At 34.3% G+C, this 18597-nt stretch overlaps 2 protein-coding genes across 8 annotated transcripts; one reads left to right on the forward strand and one right to left on the reverse strand.

Moving 5' to 3' along the window:
- Positions 1–436: 436 nt before the first annotated feature.
- On the reverse strand, positions 437–10418 carry LOC129302933 (senescence-associated carboxylesterase 101-like). 2 transcript variants are annotated; one of them, XM_054941858.1, is made up of 4 exons: positions 10191–10418; positions 9777–10104; positions 8885–9676; positions 437–1418 (listed from the first exon to the last, which is right to left on the reverse strand). In XM_054941858.1, exons 1-4 carry the CDS (start codon positions 10208–10210, stop codon positions 609–611), a joined length of 1950 nt encoding a protein of 649 aa, XP_054797833.1. In that variant the 5' UTR covers positions 10211–10418; the 3' UTR covers positions 437–608. The 2 variants fall into 2 exon arrangements, with proteins under 2 accessions (XP_054797833.1, XP_054797832.1); XM_054941857.1 differs by having other exon boundaries at positions 437–1421.
- A 2052-nt stretch (positions 10419–12470) lies between these two features.
- Positions 12471–17732, forward strand: LOC129302931 (disease resistance protein RUN1-like). Of its 6 annotated transcripts, none has more exons than XM_054941854.1 (7): positions 12471–13115; positions 13281–13336; positions 14972–15484; positions 15607–16702; positions 16798–16911; positions 17009–17076; positions 17193–17331. In XM_054941854.1, exons 3-6 carry the CDS (start codon positions 15006–15008, stop codon positions 17027–17029), a joined length of 1710 nt encoding a protein of 569 aa, XP_054797829.1. In that variant the 5' UTR covers positions 12471–13115; positions 13281–13336; positions 14972–15005; the 3' UTR covers positions 17030–17076; positions 17193–17331. The 6 variants fall into 6 exon arrangements, with proteins under 6 accessions (XP_054797829.1, XP_054797825.1, XP_054797824.1 ...); XM_054941850.1 differs by adding an exon at positions 14195–14270 and having other exon boundaries at positions 12474–13115; positions 16798–17076; positions 17193–17732; XM_054941849.1 differs by having other exon boundaries at positions 12474–13115; positions 16798–17076; positions 17193–17732.
- Positions 17733–18597: the final 865 nt, after the last annotated feature.

Here is an 18597-nt window from a genome sequence, read left to right on the forward strand (position 1 = left end):
GTTGTCTGGTTATAGTTAAATTTAAACTTGGGACGTGCATCTTCTTAAACCAGAAAATAATAAAATGTCTTAAATGAAGCTAAATTAATAAATACAGTTGTATGTGCAATATAGACATAGTGAATTTTTTGGTTACTCACAGTTACAAGTATCCTTTTATTGAAAATACTTTTATTCAAGACACTGTTAGGTATTAAATATGATCATCTCTCTTAGTAGAGATTCAAACATTAATTTGTCACATTGCAAAGAACTAATCTCTTCTACTAAATTTAACTCCATTGGTATGAAGCAAATAATTTATTTAAGCAATATTTTGCTAAATTTTATTTTAATAAGGACACGAAAGTTATGCACTTATATTTCAATTTTTTGATATAATTTTTCTCTTTGTTTTTTGCCCCCATATTTAAGATTTTTCCATGACAATAAGGAATGAAAGAACAATAGCTAAAATAGTAATAGAATTCTTAGCCTGACGCTCATTATTGTCCCAAAATAACAAAGCATATAACAGAAGTCGGAAGTAGAACCACTAAATGGGATCCTAATTTACTTTTGAAGTTTTGGTCAGAACTGAGGAGAGGGTTTGAGTGCTGAGAGGCTGGTTAAGGCAATAAGGGAAAATCGTAAAGACCCTCAGCATACAGCTCCCAGTTGGCTGGATCCCTCATGAAGTTGGCAAGCCTGGACTCATATGAAGTTCCCATGATTTCAATGTACTGGTTCCACCAACTCATATAGCTGCATTTCTCCAAGAAAATTTCTGGGGACACTTTGTACTTCCTCAGCAACCCATACACGTAATTCTCAAACTGTTGCAGTTTCTGCCTTTCCTCTTGCTTCTCCCCTTCCCTGCTAAACCATTTCCTGCATGAAATGAGAGCCTCTTCCACATGCGCCCAAAAGCAAGAATCTACCGTCAATAAATTTTCCACATTCTGTTTACTTCTCGACTCGGGATTTTTCTCATCTTCCAACCACATCTCTAGCTTCTTATAATGCTCAGATCTTCCGCGATTCATATAGTCTCTGTTACCGTCACGGTAGTACCAAGCAATGTCCAATGGTTCCACCATCCGCCTATAATCAGTACCAGCATAAAGCCATTTGGTACGAAATGCAGCGCCTTCTTTCTGGGGCTGCCTCGTTGCCTCCTCGACCATGCCTTTCCAGTAATTGTTGAGGATTTTGACGTACAAGTAAATTTCTTGATCACGAGGAAACCTATCAGCCTTGTAACTGTCGTAGTACCCTATCCTCTGATGCTTAGTATACTTCTTGTACCATTCCATTTGTGCCATGCATATTTCCATTTCATCAAATTTCTTCATGGGGATAAACCGTTTCCGCTTCTTCAGAATCCACTGACGTTCTTCTGTTTCCAAGTTTTCTACCAATTTCTTCATATCCATATTCTGCTACAACAAATTAAAAATCTAGCGATTAGAACAAAGTTGGATTTCCCTTTTTAAACAAATATATATATATATATATATATATTGTTCCACGCTCTTCACATTAAATCTTTTAGAATCGCACTTCTACCTCAAAAAAAAAAAAAAAACTTTAAAAATCACACAATTGGGCGAGTCCTCATTAGACCTGTGCCTTTCATTTTATCTCAAAAGGATCTCAACTGTTCATTTTTAAATTGATTTTTAAATATTTTAAATATTATATCTCAAAATAAGAATTTATAAAAATTACAAAAAAATTATATTAAATTTGTATTGTCTTCCGTGCTCACTAGATCATTTAGATTTAATTTTTTTATTTTTATTTTTATTATTTTATATTTATCAAAATAAAAATTTATAAAAATTATAAGACTTTAATAAATTTGTTCATCACCAACTTGATTAATAGTGACTTAATCTTGACAATCCAATTTAATGTTAAAAATTTATCAATTTTTTATAAATTAACTATTTAATTTAAATATACTCTAAATGTGAAGTGCAGATGCATATAAGAGTTTGGTCTGACACATGGATTCCAGGTTTTCCTGCTGCTGTCAGTTTTGATAAAAATCTAAAGATGGCAAATTTAATTTCAAATCGGGCTTAGAACTAAATTCCTCTTCAGGCCTCTGCTACTTACGATATAATAGACAATATCAAAAAAAATTAACTTTTTGACCATAATACTATATTAAAAAATATTTATCCTAAAATAATTCTTACTGTTTATTTTAAATTAATTTTTAGTATTTTAAAATTATATTTGTTAAAATAAAAATTTATAAAAATTATAAAAAAATTTAATATTAAATTAGACTATACAAAGTATATTCAAATAGTCAGTTTATAAAATTATAAAAAAATATTGGTTTTAAATAGAAATGCCCAATTATATATATATATATATATATATATATTAACCAGCAGAAAATCCTTCATTGAAAAAGGAGCAAACAGGGGCTACAAAATCTAAACGGAAAGCAAAACAGAACACAAAACAGCAAGAAAAGTCATAAGCCAATGTGGCAGGGACCTAAAACAAAGAAAAAAAAAACTAAGCCACAAAATCAACCGATGCCTTCTCTATCTCTGTTTACCACAAGATGCTGGAAAGATGATTGAAGATGATCTGAGTGCTTAGTAACAATAGCAGCAAGAGGGGGTGGTGGGCTGGAAACCTAACCATTTGAATCCACTACTTCTAAAGAAGAGGCTACTAACTAGTTAGCAATAGAGTTCCCACCCCATTTGATAAACGAGAAAGAGAGAAGATGCAAGGACTCGAGAGTGATAAACATATCTTCTAGTAATCCATGAAAGGACCGAGAGCAATAGGTTACATCTTTATGTATAGTATAGCTCGAAAAAAGCTCAAGACAATCAAATACAATAATGACTTTGCTTCTGTTGAATTCAGACGCTAGACGAATTGCCTTCCTACAAGCTAAAAGTTCAGACAGGAAACTTGAATTCACATCAACAACCTCTGTCCATCCCTCACAATGATACCGATTGTAGCCTTGTTAGTAGCGAGAAAGCTCCACCACTATTGACTTTTATGGTCCCAAATTATGGAGCAGTTGATTTTTATGGTCCAAAATTATGGAGGAGTCCAAGCAGAGTTGAAAGTCTCAGGAACAAAAGAAATAAAGGGCTCATAATGGTTAATCTTCCAATATTCCTCTACAGCGGCATTAGTTGAACAAATAACGTCAGATGGATTTAGTGCAGCAGTATTGAAAACTGATGCAGATCTGGTCTTCCATGCATATGTTCCAACATAAACACGCTATGTAAGCCTTATCATAATCATCAATTAGATTATTAACCTCCAGAAAAAAGCGGCACCGGTTTGGCGGTTTTCAAAAGAAGACACGAATTGGATCCGTGATTAATGTCAGGGGAGAGCCATACCATATTTTCCTTGACCATTCACAACGTAGTAATAAATGCTCTATAGTATTCGGATGCAATTTGCACTTCGGACATAGAGGATCTGCTGCACATTTGCGAGAGAACAGAGGCCCCTTGGTCACAATAGCGCGATTCAACGCTCTCCATAGAAAGTGCCTAACTTTAAGATAAATTTTCAACTTCCAAACCTGCTTCTAAAGAATCATTGGGAACCCCGATAACGTGCTTGGAGTTGATCTGATCATAGGATGCTGATGCGCATACTCCAGTCTATACCTAAGTTGAGGGGAATATTTACCATTTTTTTCACCTATCGGAACACCACTAGTGGAGAGATGCTCAGGAATAAGAATTTTTTGGCTTTTTGACCACAACGCCATGTCTAACCTTCTTCCCAACCTCTAATATCCTATTTGAGCTAGTTTTGTATGGGAGTAATGAAAGGGTTTTCATTTTTGGGGGTAGCCAGCCTTTAGTTTCAAATTTATAAGCTTGTTTGAGGTTAAATAAGTGTTGTTTAGGTTGTTTTGATGATAATAATAATATTGGTATAGGTTAATCCAAGACTCTAGACTAGTTGAATGATGATTAATGATCATTAGTATGTTTTAAGGTTAAATTTTAAGTTTAAGAAGTGTAATGAGGATGAGGATGATTATGTTCGATGATTAAAGTGTGTGAAAGTGTATTAGGATTATGAGATTAATAAACCTAACCTTATGATTAAGTTGTGATTAGTGATTAAACACTTGTATTAGTGAATATTAGTATTGCATTATATGTAGATTGTGGTGCTAGCATTGTTGGAGGTGATAGATTGCTTGTCCAAGGAAATTTGCATGCTAAGGACAAAGGCAACCTCTGCTACTATGTTGTACTATGTTGTGTGATTAGTTGTGTATATTTTTGATAGTAATGGCTATCATTTTAAGTATGGTATGTGGAAATGTATATCTATTGTTTGGAATCCTTATTGATAGGGGGATAAAAATTTTAACATGATTATGTTTGAAATGAAATTATGATTATAGCGGAAACATGGTTAACTATTGGCAACTTTAGTTGTTTGGAAATCCTATATGCATGTCATGTGCAGGTTTTACTAGGAAGGAGACTTATTATTGAGATTTGAACTAGTGCTACATGGTATGCCCTCATTTAGACTCAATGAGTGGCTTTTGCAGCTTGAACTAGCTCACCTTTAGCTAGGTAGGTTAAGCATCGAGCACAAACTTTGGTCTACGAAGAAAGGAGGAAATAAGTTGCTAATCATGCAACCATTGTTTGGTTTGCTTGCATATAAATTGTTTGAAAATATATTTTGTATGTCCACTTAGCAGACGCATGATTAATTACATTGCATGCATCATGACATATTAGTATTAGTTCTGGAACCTTTGTGCCTCTTTTCTTATGATTAACATTTTTACAGGAGTATGTCCAACCAGAAAAGCACTGGAGGCATAGTGGTAGTGTGTGGGACACTACTTTGTCTTGCTAGGCCTCATTTAGATGTTAAACGTATAAATTGCCAATCGTAAGGCTTGTATTTTGTACTTGAGCATATAGGCTCTTAATCTTTGATGAACATGTCTGGCGGTAGCCATGAGATAGATTTTGATACTCATACTCTCATTTGAATATTATTAAGGTGTTAAAATATTTTTAGAGGATGAGATTTACTTATGGTAATTTATGTTTTGTTTTATACAAATTGTGTTGGGTGACTGTAATCCAACTACAAAAATTTTATGTGCATGTGTAAATTGTGGAGTTGTAGATGTTGTTTAGATTGTCAATGTTGTGGTCAAGTTGTTCACATATGACTATAAGCTTTGGTACTAGTTTGTAAAGTGAAATGTTTGGAAGTAGTGTTCTGTGACCCTTAAAGGATTTTGTGGATAAGAGTCTTACATGGAGGAAACACTTTAAGTCACTTAAATGGGATATATGTAGTGAGAGTTATGCACGATTAAAGTTTATAGTCACTATCCATGCTGTCATAAGCATTGTATATGCACTTCCATCGCGATGCATGGTTTTTTAGCTGTAGCCCACAACACAATGAGCTGTTAACTGAGGTTAACAGCACCATGGCTGCAACTTCCCTTCGTTGTGATAGTTACCACAGCGCACGTAGTGTTAGCCTTAACGAATAGCACATATTTTCCAGAATTGCCCCTATGATATCTTTTGTTTCTAGAAAAGTCCTTTTGACACTTTTAGCCTTAAATAAACTTGTTTTGGACATTTTTAATCCCTGGAAACAAAGGTTCACTCGTATTTATGATTTATATCATTATTTATGATTTTAAACACTTGCATTTAATGAGATTCCATTTGGTACACTTTTATTATTAGGAAACTTTTAAATTACCACTATAGACTTTATCCATTATGATCAATTCTTTTTACCATGGTAGACTCCTTTCTACCATAGTAATCGGTTTAAAAATGTTTTACTGAATTAAGAATCAAATTAACTTTATAAAAATTTACCATGATAAAAAATGATTTGTCTTAGAGTCTACCATGATAGAATTTTAAAATAATAAGTTTTGTTTTTTCTACCATGATAAGCCTTTTATCGCCGTGGTAAGATTTGTAAAGTATCTCTTATTCTTTCTAAAATGATAAACACTTTTCTACTATGGTAAATATTTCACAAGTAGTGTTTTGTGTTAATTAAAATTATCTTGAAGGAAGTTCCTCTATGTTCCTTAGGAACATATATTCCCTAGGCCTATCCAAAGGGAATGGGTACTTAGGCAGCTCTAGCTCGTGATGAGGGCATAGGTATAGCGAACCATTAGGATTAGTGGGGAAAAAGGTGTGAGGTTCATCCCTAAAGCAAAAAACGTAATGACAATGATTCAGCCAATGAGTTAGAAAAGGGCAAGATTTAGTAACTTGACTCACAAGTCATCAACATAAGAAGCCAAAACACAAAATATTTACTAGAAGCACACACAAGACCTAAGAGAAGCAAGTGTGTTCAAACCTCATGAATCAGAGAAGAAGAATAGAAATCAGAAAAAAACCCAAATCTTAGAGACAAAGATACCCTAAAAATGGAAATCAGTACAAGGAAAGCTTGGTTTACCTCATTGATAGTGGAAGATGATGAAGCCATCACAAACAGAGAGTCGGAAAGATCGAGAGAAATTTGTTAAGAAACAAAGAAATTCAAAGAGTCAGGTAAAGGTAAAGTCAAAGAGTGACTTAAGCTTAAATGGAGTTTTGGAGACCTTAGCGAACAAAGCACTTAGGGAAATGATGGTAGTACTTCAGGAAAGTGCATATAGTAATCATTACCCATACCTGAGTGCGACATGTGGCCAACCCTTTAAGGCTATGTTTGGTAGGAAGGAATGGGAAGGTGGGATTGGGATTGGTATTAGATAATCCCACCAATTCATGTTGTTATAAAGGAATGAGAAATTTAATCCCAATACCAATCCCATTTAAGTGAGATTACTTAATACCACTACCCTCTATAGTACTAGAAAAATCAATCCCAAGATTGATTATTTTTAGACCAAATTACCCCCCATTATCTCTCTATCATCTCCTTCCCTGTTCCCTCTCCTCCTTTGTCTTCATCTTGTCTCTCCCCCTTTGCCCTCCTTTCAGACCAAGCAATGCTGGTGTCTCCTCTGCCATTGCCAATATCTTGTCCACCAATGTAGTTGCCAAATCTGTAGGAAGAAGGAGGAGATTGAAGATGAGAGAAGGAGCAGAACGATCGACGACATCATTTTCATAATCGGTCTAAACCCGAGCTACAGTCACCTGATCTCGCCACCATTGTCAACTTCGCCGTCATCTACATCCTCACCATTCTCATTCTTAGTTCAAACCAGAAGGAAAAAAAAGAGACAGGAGAGGGCAACGACAAGGTTCTCTTGCGCGGCCATGGATGTTCTTATTGAGGGAGAAGAGCAACAAGAAGAAGAAAGAAGAGGAAGAAGACAATGAGGATAACCAATGGAAGCAACTTTTCTTCTGTGGCCATGGACGTTTTGTTTTGGGGGAGGAGAGTGTTTAGATGATAAGGACATAAAATATTCAATTATATTTTGAGGGGTAATATGGTATTTGTATATTTTTGTTTAATTATAAAATAAAATAAAAGTAAATATTCCCTTTTAATATTACTTCATACCAAATATAATTTTAAAACTTCATTTCCACTCCCACTCTCACTCCCAATCCTAATCCCTCTAAATTGAGGTCTGCATACCAAATGGGGCTTAAGGATTATCTAAAATGTGCTCAAACGTTTCTCTCCCTTGACACTAAAACATTGCGCATGAGGGGGTAGGCAATTGTTTGGATTGGTTTTAGCACCCTTAAGAGAGGGATTGGCCGAAGCCGAAACCAATTGCATGAGGTAAAAGCCCATCAATCAACCTGCTTCATTAAAACTAAGTGGAATGCCACATTTAGGGACCTTACAACCTATTCTCACTCACTCATCCCATAACTTGAGATATACGGTGCATTGACACATGCCTCTCCACATGATAAGGCATGCCCTCAACTAAATGATGGCACAGATAGTTACTTGCTCCCTTCAAGTGCCAAAATTCAAGTTTGAAAGAACGTGCTGCTGCCCTTCTTTATAAATAAGCAGTGAGTGTGTAACTTAGGAGTTCTCAACACTCTTCTCAATCAATTTGATCAACTCAACTTGCCCAGCACAAAAATTCAAACCCTAACCCAACATCACTCACCTTATTCATACCAGCTTAGGCTCCCTAGGCTAGTAAGCACCAATTGTACTTGCATGCTAATAATGCAATTGATCCTTGTGCATTAGTTGGCATACAACTAGTTTCTATTTCCTAGGCACTCCCAGAAAATTGTGGTAAAAGATCTTGAGAGACCACATAGTCATTTAAGTTAATACAAGAAAAAATGAGTTTTTGATTTTGCTTCCACTTTCTAAATTTTATTGGGAGAATTACACCTTAGTTCTACGCAGCACAATTAATTACTCCTAAATTCATTGCATTTTTTTAATAACGAAAACGTGATATTTTAAAGAAATAGACCTAAAAGAATTGGAGACACCCCACACCGCTAATAATGCATGATGAGGGTGAAAATTGAAGACAATAACTTACAATAGCTAAATGTAAAGTGTTATGGTGGAAGAATGAAAACAATTCTCCCATGTTTTTATTTTTTTATTTTTAAAAGTTAAAAATAAAATAATTTTAGAAATCAAGTGAATTTAAAATAGCTATTCCAACAATTTTTTTTTTAAAATTTGAAAGAACAAAGCTTGTGGGAGTTGGCTTCCTGCAGTGAGAAAATACCGCAAGTCCGGAAATTTGATGATTTAAATTTTAAATTTGATAATTTTTCAAAATATATATTAATTGTATCCTTAAAATTTAATATCAGATTTTGCAATGAATACGCATGCAAGGGAAAACGCATTGGTAGGAAATAGGAATTACTAGGAAAAAAGTACGAGAAGTTTGTGTCGGACTGGCTACCTTGTCGCCTTGCGTGCTAAGTGCTAGTGCCGCCTCCATTGGTTCTCCGGCAGCCGACGTTCTGCCTTTCTCAGTAAGCCTATGGATCCTTTGTTGTGCAGGAGCCTTTTTGTAAACCAACTTTAAAATGCCTGAAGAAAGGAAAAGGACCGGCTTGCATACAATAAAAGAAAAAAGGGAAAAAACTAGGTTTGGTAAGGAAGGGAAAATAGAAGACAGCAAAATGTGCGGTGCCTTTTTCCTGCATATTGATCCCTTCTCCTGCAATTCTGCAAATCCTAGTTTCTGCAACTGCAAATCGAGGCTTTTTTGCAGTATATTACAGCAAGAGATGTTGCAAGCTGTAGAGTCTTTGCAGGTTGCATTACGCTCCAGATTTTCCACTACGTATCCATAACCAGGACTTCTGAATCCTTCCATTTCGAATCCTCCCATCATTGGACGCATTTCCTCCAGCAGCTTTTTAATAGAAGCAGGGCTCTCCACGCACGCAGAGCCATGATCAGAACATAAGAGATATATTCCGAAGGGCTCGTACAAAGTAGTGGAAGTCAACGAGAAAGGAAGCGGGTCCTCGCGAGACACTACATGCAGAAAGCAAGAGTTCCACCTGTTGCTTCCACACACAGCCTGTTGCAGGTTTTGGTCACCAATAAGTGGAGAACCAAAGGTGATGCAGAGTGGATGCTTATCGCGTGGATCCACGGTATCAAACAGCCATAAAGTGAAAAGAGAAGCAATTGATCCTCCAACACCATGCCCTGTAACAATTAATGGTTTCTCGACATCCACCTGCACTTAACAAAAATCCACGTTTAACACTTTAAAGTCGTCATAAGTCCTCACAGACCCACTGGCTTACCTAAAGATGAGTAGTCGAAGAATTACATACCTGGGATTTTAGTCGATGAAGCATCCGGCGATTTCTATCAAATAGGGAAATTGCAGATCGATTAAGATAGAACGGGGGGTTTCTCTCGGAAAAGAGAAATTGGAATGGGTTGTCCGAGAGGTCCGCTGAAGGAAGCAAATCGGGCTGAACATGAGTTTGGGGAGTCACAAAAGCTAACAGGGTCAAATCTGATTCATTGGTGACTTTTTTCCAGAGAAGTTCGCCGTTTGAATTGTTCTCAGCGTACAGGTCGGCGATAAGCTTCCATGAAGAGGAGAGAAGACCAGAGCTCGCCATAAAACATGCAGATTCCACTCCACTGCTGCATCTGCAATAAAAAAGAACAAGAAACAACTTGAAACTGAAGTAGGTTACCGTTGTAAGAAAACGGAATCAAAATTGTCATTCGCATACATTGGAGTTGGAAGATTCATCCTGAATATGCACAGACTTCACAGGAGTAACTCGGAAGGGGATATCCACTGATCGAACTCCCAACGGAGATGAGATGTTGTTTGGTTGATTTCCAATTAATCAGCTGATAGTTGCTTTGGAAACTCAGCGGGAATCAGGTAGAAATGGTGTGTGGGGCAGTGAATGGTGTGAAGTATGGAACTTCCGATTCAATACGCGTCTCCAAGACGTTTGGCTTAACAAAATGCAAAGGGAAAATTAGTGAGAAGTCTTACATTGCTGTCAAATTCCAAATTCAAATCTTGTACAGTTACAATTTGATAAATAAAAATGATAATTTAACATTAAATTTATATCCAAATTATTATTTTCTTTTATCAAATTTTTATTTTCTTTTAATAAGTTATAATTGTTCAGGATTTAAAATTTAAAAATATTTTATATATTTTATGAGATCTCTTAATAATTATAATTCTTATAAGAGACTCTGAAGTGATTTAAAAAAAAAAAAACAATCCACAATTTAGAATGAATTGAGCTTTGCTTAACTGAGATCAGAATAAAAGTTTATGATTTTAAATATATTTTTAGCAGTCAATTTAAAATTTATTTGGATGATATAATTTAAAATTCATAATATATTGTCGATTTTCAATTAATCAGTTGATAGTTGCATTAAAATAAATATAGGTTTTTTTTTAGTAGGATTAACTTTTATCCTTCTATTGTTATTTATATACTCATTAAGCATGAATATAACAATTTAAAAGAAATAAGATGTGCATACAATTTTTAAAAAATTATAAAACAAGAGATTTTAATTTACATAGGTATAACAATTCATAAATTAAAATAGGGTTAATGAGTATTTTGAATCATAAACTATTTCTTAAATAGCATTTTAAATCCTGAACTTTTAAAATAAGCAAAAATTATTCTTAACTTGTAAATTTTTAGCAAATTATCCCTGTCATTTATTTATCGATACAACATTGATACATGTCAAGAAGGAATTAGTACTAAATCAATGATGGAAAGAAAATTTAAAAAAATAAGTGAAGATATTACAAGGATGTTACAGATTTAAAGATCGAAAATATTTGGCTCTCATAGTAATTACTCATATTTTGTTTTAATTTAAATTATTATTATCTTTTAACATTTATTGTTATCTTTCAGCATTTATTATTATCTTTTTATTTATTGTTATCTTTTTATTTAATTTTAAAATTTTTAGGATTTTCATACATTTATTTTTAAGGTTGGGTTGAGGCTTATAAGTAGTACTTTAGCTCATTTGATTTGTACACACATTTAATTGAATAAAGATTACAATTATCTTGCTCTCTTATGAGTTTTTCTTTTTTCTCTATTCTTTCTATTGATCCCTTTATCTCTTTTTTTATATTCTCTCCCCCCCTTCTCCCTCCGTGTTTTGCATCAATTAGCCTTTAATCATATTTTTTATATATTTTTAGTCCATTTCAATTGGTCTTTTTATTGATGAATTTTCACTAATTGAGATTAATTAAAATATATTTTATTCTATTAATCATTTCATATTTTAAAAAAATTAATTGATTAAATTTTAAAAATTATGATTAAATTTTTCATTTAATATTTTAGCACATGTAACTATTAAATACTCCCTTTATTAAAAAATATAAAGTATTTTTTTAAAATTTAAATATTAAAAAATATAAAATATTTTTAATCTTTTAAGGTGTAGTTATTATTATTTTTTTAATATCATTATTGATAATAATTTTATATTTATTGTAGAGTGTTTAATAGGAGTGAATATAAAAAAATATAATTAATTTAAAAATAAATAATTATTTTATTGAAAGTAAAATTTAATTAAAAATATTTTATATTTTTAAATGAAGAGAGTATTACTTTATTTTGTAGTGAAGATTATTTATGGAGATTTGTTGGGTATGAAGTAAATTATATTTAATTTCTCTCCCCCGTCATTTTTTCCAAAAAATTGTGCCACCATTTTCCTTATTTTTATAAAAAAGTTGAGCCTTCTTCACCCCCTTTTCAATTTCAACGGCCGAAGGTGCACCCACTCCAAACGTTTAACAATTTTAGAGATTTTATCTAAAATTGTATTTTCTTTTGGATAAAATTATGTAAATTGCAATTAAGGGTCTTTAAGGGTAATTTTATCAATTTTATTAGATTATTAAATTTTTGGAGTGGGTGCACCTGCAGCCATTGAAATTGAAAAGCGAGGAAAGGAGGAACAACTTTTTTATAAAATAAGGAAAGTGGTGGCACAATTTTGTGGAAAAGATGGAGGGAGAGATTGAGGAGTGAAAGGCGGAAGCAGAAAAATAGATAAAAGGAAGCAGAGTACGCGGTCGAGGCTTGATCGTCATCTTCTATTTTGTCTTCATTTCAATCAGCGAAGTGAAGGCGATTCCTACTCTGATGCTAACCCATTTCTGTCTAGTTCTTGAAGCAATGGAGTTCTAGATTTCTGCAAATTAGCTACAAGATTCTATCCCCAAGTTTATAAGATAGGAATTTCAAACCAAGGTCTAGCTATAGGGCTCCCATTATAAACTTTGTCTTTATCCGCAAGTTTTTAAACTTAGTCCACTTAAGATAGAAAAATGGTGTGAAGTCAATACGCGCCTCGAAGTCTACGGTGCGAGTATTTAACTAGTCAAGCATGTTTTTGAGTCAGGTGATGTTTGACCTGACAATTGGCATTTTGCTAAGACCGCAATGACCTTGGTATTTAGTATCTACCCATGTTGTTCGTGTTATCCTTGATTCCTTGCTACGTTACTTTGATTCTCTTTGCTCCTTATCCTTCTCTGGAGAAGTTTTGGTTTCAGAAATTCTTCCTTTCTAGCTGACCCTCCTTTGCATCTTCCATCACGCAATCACCGGCAACATTTCTATCATAAGGTACGTAGAGATCAAGGCATACCAAAAAAACAGAAGAAAAGAAAAAAAAAAAGTAACTGTTTTTCTTTTTCCTTTTTGCAATCAAATAAAGTGCTATTTGCATTGCTCGTGATCTGGACTCTGTTGCTCTGCTTCCTAACTAACTTGTTCCACATCTATTTGTAGGTATTTCATTTCATATGTTCACCTGACAGTCACTGGGTGTTGACCTTCGTTATATGGTATATTTCGAGTGCCAAATTCTTACGATATTACGATTCTAAATTAACCTAATTGATTCTGATCGAATCTGGAGTCCAAATAGACAACATGTGAAAGATAAGAAATATCCCCCACAGGGCGGATGCCAAAGTTATGATCTTTGAGAGGAAGGAATTAATTTGGATTTTTAATATCAATAGCTGTCATTAGTACAAGTTAAGAGTCTTAGATCATATTCCGATTTATTATGCCATTATTATTAAGAAAACTAAATCAGGCTCCATGCTATGTATGATGCCGAAATTGTGTACAGGGTGGCTTTCTGCAAACTCACACACACATATATTGATTGATTGTGTAACAGGAGTTTTTTTTTTTTTTTAGCCAAAAACATGTCTGAAGTAAATCAAAAGGGAAAAATAGGTTGGTATAAGAAGCCTCTTATCTTATGCCAGCTGCCTGGCAATGCTTTTATGCTGGCAGAGTGCAAAGAATGGAATTGCAGAATAGAAAAGTTGATGTTAGCATGCAAACGAAATATAATGTGTTTCCAAGTTTCAATGCTGAGTAGGTTCCATATTTTGTTGACGCTCTTGCTGCAGCTCTGCGAAGAAAAGACATCATTACTTTCAGAGCGTAAAAATGCGCTCAAATATTTGTTTCAAATTATATTTATATATTTATTTTATTGTATATTTTTAGTTCTCGACTCTTTTTAAAAGTTTAAAAATCATTTGCATTATAACGGCAAGTTATCTTAGTTTTATTAGTTATTTAAATTAAGAAAATGTGAGTGAGTATTTAGGCATGCCGTTAGGCTCATCCTTACTGACATTGCCATGTTTCCCTTTGCTCCTTTTCTGATTTATCCCCGTTAGTCTATCTTTCTTTGCATCTCCCACTTGAAAATTCAGGCCATGCAGTCACCAGCAGTATTTCTATCATAGAAAGAAGGTATGATAGATTTAGGCATATGGAAAATACATCACTCTCTGTTTCTTTTCTAATACATATTGATTCAGATGTAATCAGATGCTGTACTACTTGCAATGTTTGATCTGGTCTCGCAATTGCTCTGCTTTCTATTTCCCTGATAAAAAATCTATCCTGTTGGCAATACTTGTCTTATTTATGTGGACTTGTAGATTTTCTATGTTTACCTTACAGGGGGTGAAACGTTCGCTATTGTATCTATCTCATTAATATGATTCTTTTGTCTGTTAATCACTTATACGGTTTTTGCATGCCAAAATCTTGCAATCATATGATTCTAAACAATCAAAGTGATCCTGATCAAATTCGAATCTGCATGGAGAAAAGACAGGAAAAAAAGATTGCTAGGAAGTAGTTTCTTGTTTTTTTTCCTGATTGCGCACTGGTATCCTCTTATTGAAAGCAATCATGTTTGAGACACAGTCAAGTATTAAATGTCAGCACCTCTTCCAGTAGAGATTCAAACCTTGATTCACCATATTGCTAGAAAATAGTTTATACTTCTATTGATCCTTTCTTTTCTTTCTTTGTTTCCTGTATCCTACTCATGATTCTAAATTTTTAGAAATTATAAATTTTCTCACATTTCCATCTGGATCATTCAGTAAAAATTAGTCGCCAGAGAAAAGCTTCATTTTCTATAGATGTTTTTGATCCCGCAGAGTAATCTAGCCTGCTACAAAGTCCAAAGTACCAATGGGATTGCAGAATAGCAAAGTTGATGATAGCATGCAAAGGAAATATGATGTGTTTCTCAGTTTCGATGACGAATACATTCCGTATTTTGTTGACGACCTTATTGCTGCTCTACAAAGAAAAGGTATCAATACTTTCAGAGCAGACAAAATGTTGAAGAAAGGAAAATCCGTTCCACCCGAGATCTTGAGAGCAATCGGAGAATCCCAAATTTGCATTGTTGTCTTCACATTTAATTATGCTGCCTCAGTATGGTGCTTGCGGGAATTGGCCAAGATTGCCAAGGACATGAGTAAACACAGGGTTTTTCCAGTTTTCTACCGTGTACATCCAACTGAGGTTCAAAAACAAGGCAAGTGTTATGAAGGCACCTTTGCCGAACATGAAGAAAAATTTAGACACAATTTAGACGAGGTACAAAACTGGAGGCAAGCTATGAAAGAAGTGGGCTCTGTCAAGGGTTGGCATGTATGGAATGGGTAATCTTCTCCTATATAATAGTTCGTTACTTGTTCAACATGAATTATTGTTCTTTCCATGCCTGTCCCTTGTTTTCTTTTCAATGATGTTTGGTGTTTTTCTTTATTTTTGGTTTTTTCAGTTCCGAATCAGAAGTTATTGATAGCATTGTTAAAAGCGTGATGAGGACATTAGATCGTAATGAGAATGATGACTTAATCGGGTTGGTGACTCGTGTAGAAGCATTAAAAGATAACCTTCAAGACTTGAAACCAGATGATGACAGACCTCGTTTTGTAGGAGTTTATGGGATGTCCAGAACAGGGAAGACATGTCTTGCCAAAGCTGTATACGAAGAGATGTCTCACCACTTCAAAGCTCACAGTTTTCTTTTCAACGTAGGTCGAGTTGTTGACAATTATTCTCATGGTCTAATCCACTTACAAAAGCAACTTCTTTGTGAAACTGGAGTCGAAGGTGATCAAGAGATAAATGATGATGAAATGGGAAGCTCAATTATCAGGGATCACTTAAGAAGCTGTAAGACTCTCTTGGTTCTTGATGACATTAATGATCCAGCACAACTAAAGGCTTTGGCTGGAAATGTTGACTGGTTTGGTCCTAGAAGTAGGATTATCATAGCAACAAGAGATGAGAGTGTTCTTAGAAACCATGGGGTGGAACATGTTTACAAGGTCAAATTATTAAACGAGTATGAAGCTAGCCAACTTCTCTGTACAATTGCTTTCAAACGCAATTCTCCCCTTGCAGGTTACGAGAAATTGACGGGTGATGTTTTAAGATATGCCAATGGCCTTCCGTTAGTCATTAAAAGATTGGGTTCAGCTCTGGTTGGCCAAAGTCCCTCAGAATGGACAAGGGTCTTGGAAGGCCTGCAAGAACATCCTGAGAAAAGCATCATGCTTCACCTTAAATCAAGCCTTCATGGACTGAAGAAGGAAGAAATGGAGATATTTTTTGATATTGCTTGTTTCTTCAATGGAGAAGATGAGAGCCATGTCAGGAGAATTTTATATTCTTGCGGACATGATGATAATGGAATTAGAGTTCTACAAGATAAATCACTCATAAACATTAGTGATGGAAAAATTGCTATGCATGTTATACTGCAACAGGTAGGAAGGCAAATAATTCATGAAGAATCATACAGGAATCGTGGCAAAAGAGGTAGGTTATGGTTGATCAAGGATGTTCTTGATGTTATGGACACAGAAAAGGTACGTTCCTTTAAGCTGTAAGAAAACAAGTAGTTCATAAATTTCAAAAGGAAAAATTAAACTGACTTTTTACTTTATGATTCATTTGTTCTCAGGGAATTAAAAGAGTCCAAGCCATAGTCTTGAAGCCGGAAAAACTGCAAGACACTCCTTTGAGGGCCGAAGCTTTATCATACATGAGAGGCCTTGTACTTATGATACTTCATAATGTAAAATTTTCGGGAGAGATCCATCATCTTTCCAATGAATTGCGATATGTTTCGTGGGATAAATATCCTTTCACTCGTTTGCCATCTACTTTTGAAGGTCGAAAGCTTGTTGAATTGATCATGCCTAATAGTAGTCTCAGGCTGCTATGGGAAGGCATTTATAAGGTATCCAAACTTGAGAATCTACTTTTTGGCAACTTAAGATACTTTACTACAGTCAAGTGAATGTTATTGCTTGGTTCAGAATGCTTAGTTACTCATGCCCCTGTGTTTCTTGACAGGATCTCCCCAATTTGAGAAACTTGGATCTCCATGGCTCCAAATATTTGACCCAGATGCCGAGTTTTGCAGGGCTCCGAAATCTTGAAATTCTTAACCTTGAAGGATGTATTAGACTGTCGCAAGTTGATTCATCTATTACAGCTCTTCATAATATCAGGGAGCTGAATTTGAGAAATTGTGTTGGTCTTGCTAGTATCCCAGAAAGTTTATTTGGTGGTCGTGAAAAACTTAAAATTCTAAATCTTGCTGGGTGCTCAAATCTTTTGAAGTATTTCAACTTTGATCCGTTGAGGAGCTCACTGGATGAGAAGCTACTCACCAATCGATATCATATCTTATTGGCAAAATTCGTATTGTATTTTCATTTGCTTTTCAGGCTAATAAATTAATGTTTTTGGTTTGTCTATTGTAAGTTTGTAATGGATTTGTCTCATCGTATTTAAGGTGATCAGATGTTACTTGTGGAGTTTGAATTAAACTTTGTTTAAGATTGTCTTGTACTTGAACAAGTTGACCTATCAAAATATTACTAGTGTAAACATTGTATTCAGTTCAGACATTTTAAAAAATATAATAATTAAAAAATATAACAAAATATAAAAAAAAAGCTAAAAATAACATTAAAATAACATGACCTTCTTCCCTTTAGTTGTTAAAAAAAAAAAAAAAAGCAGAAGAAGAAACAAAGTAAAAAGAAAAGGTAGAAAATATTCATCATCTTTAAGTAATAAGAAAACCCCACAAATTAAATGAAGATTATTTAATCTAATAAATCAGTTTAGAATAAATAAATTTTAAAAAATTATAAAAAATTTTAGATTACAATAAAGATATGCTCCTTCCGTTCAAAAATGTAAGATATTTTTTAAAAAGTTAGATGTTAAAAAATATAGTCTTTTGAGGTGTAATGATTGCCTTTTTTTTAAAATGCCCTTATTAATGAATTACGTTATATTTATTGTAGGATGTTTAATAGAAGTAAATATAAAAATATAAGATTAGTTTGAAAGTAAGTAATTATTTTATTAAGGGGTAAAATTTAATTAAAAATGTCTTATATTTTTTAACAGAGAACTCCGCCTATGTCTATAGCCGGTCCCAAGCCCGGGTAAAGGAGGAGGGTTGTGTTAGGCCATCAACAGCCAATGTAAAAATTTGTTGAATCTATCATGAACATGGACAATAGACGTTATAATGTTAATGCTAGGTCATTGCTCGTAAGTAACGCGCTGCATGGCTCGAGTACAGTGATAAGTGAGTTAGAGCCGCTGCATCGGCGCCCGGATGTAGTGTTAAATGAGCAAGGGCTACCGCGTCATTCTGGACGCACGCGGCTAAAGAAGTTAGTCCATAAGAGCAAAATTAGATTTGGTACTTGGAATGTTGGGACATTAAATTGTAAAT

This window comes from Prosopis cineraria, unplaced genomic scaffold, assembly GCF_029017545.1.
Source record: "Prosopis cineraria cultivar Desert tree isolate PC_DT_omini unplaced genomic scaffold, ASM2901754v1 PC2, whole genome shotgun sequence".
NCBI lineage: Eukaryota > Viridiplantae > Streptophyta > Magnoliopsida > Fabales > Fabaceae > Prosopis > Prosopis cineraria.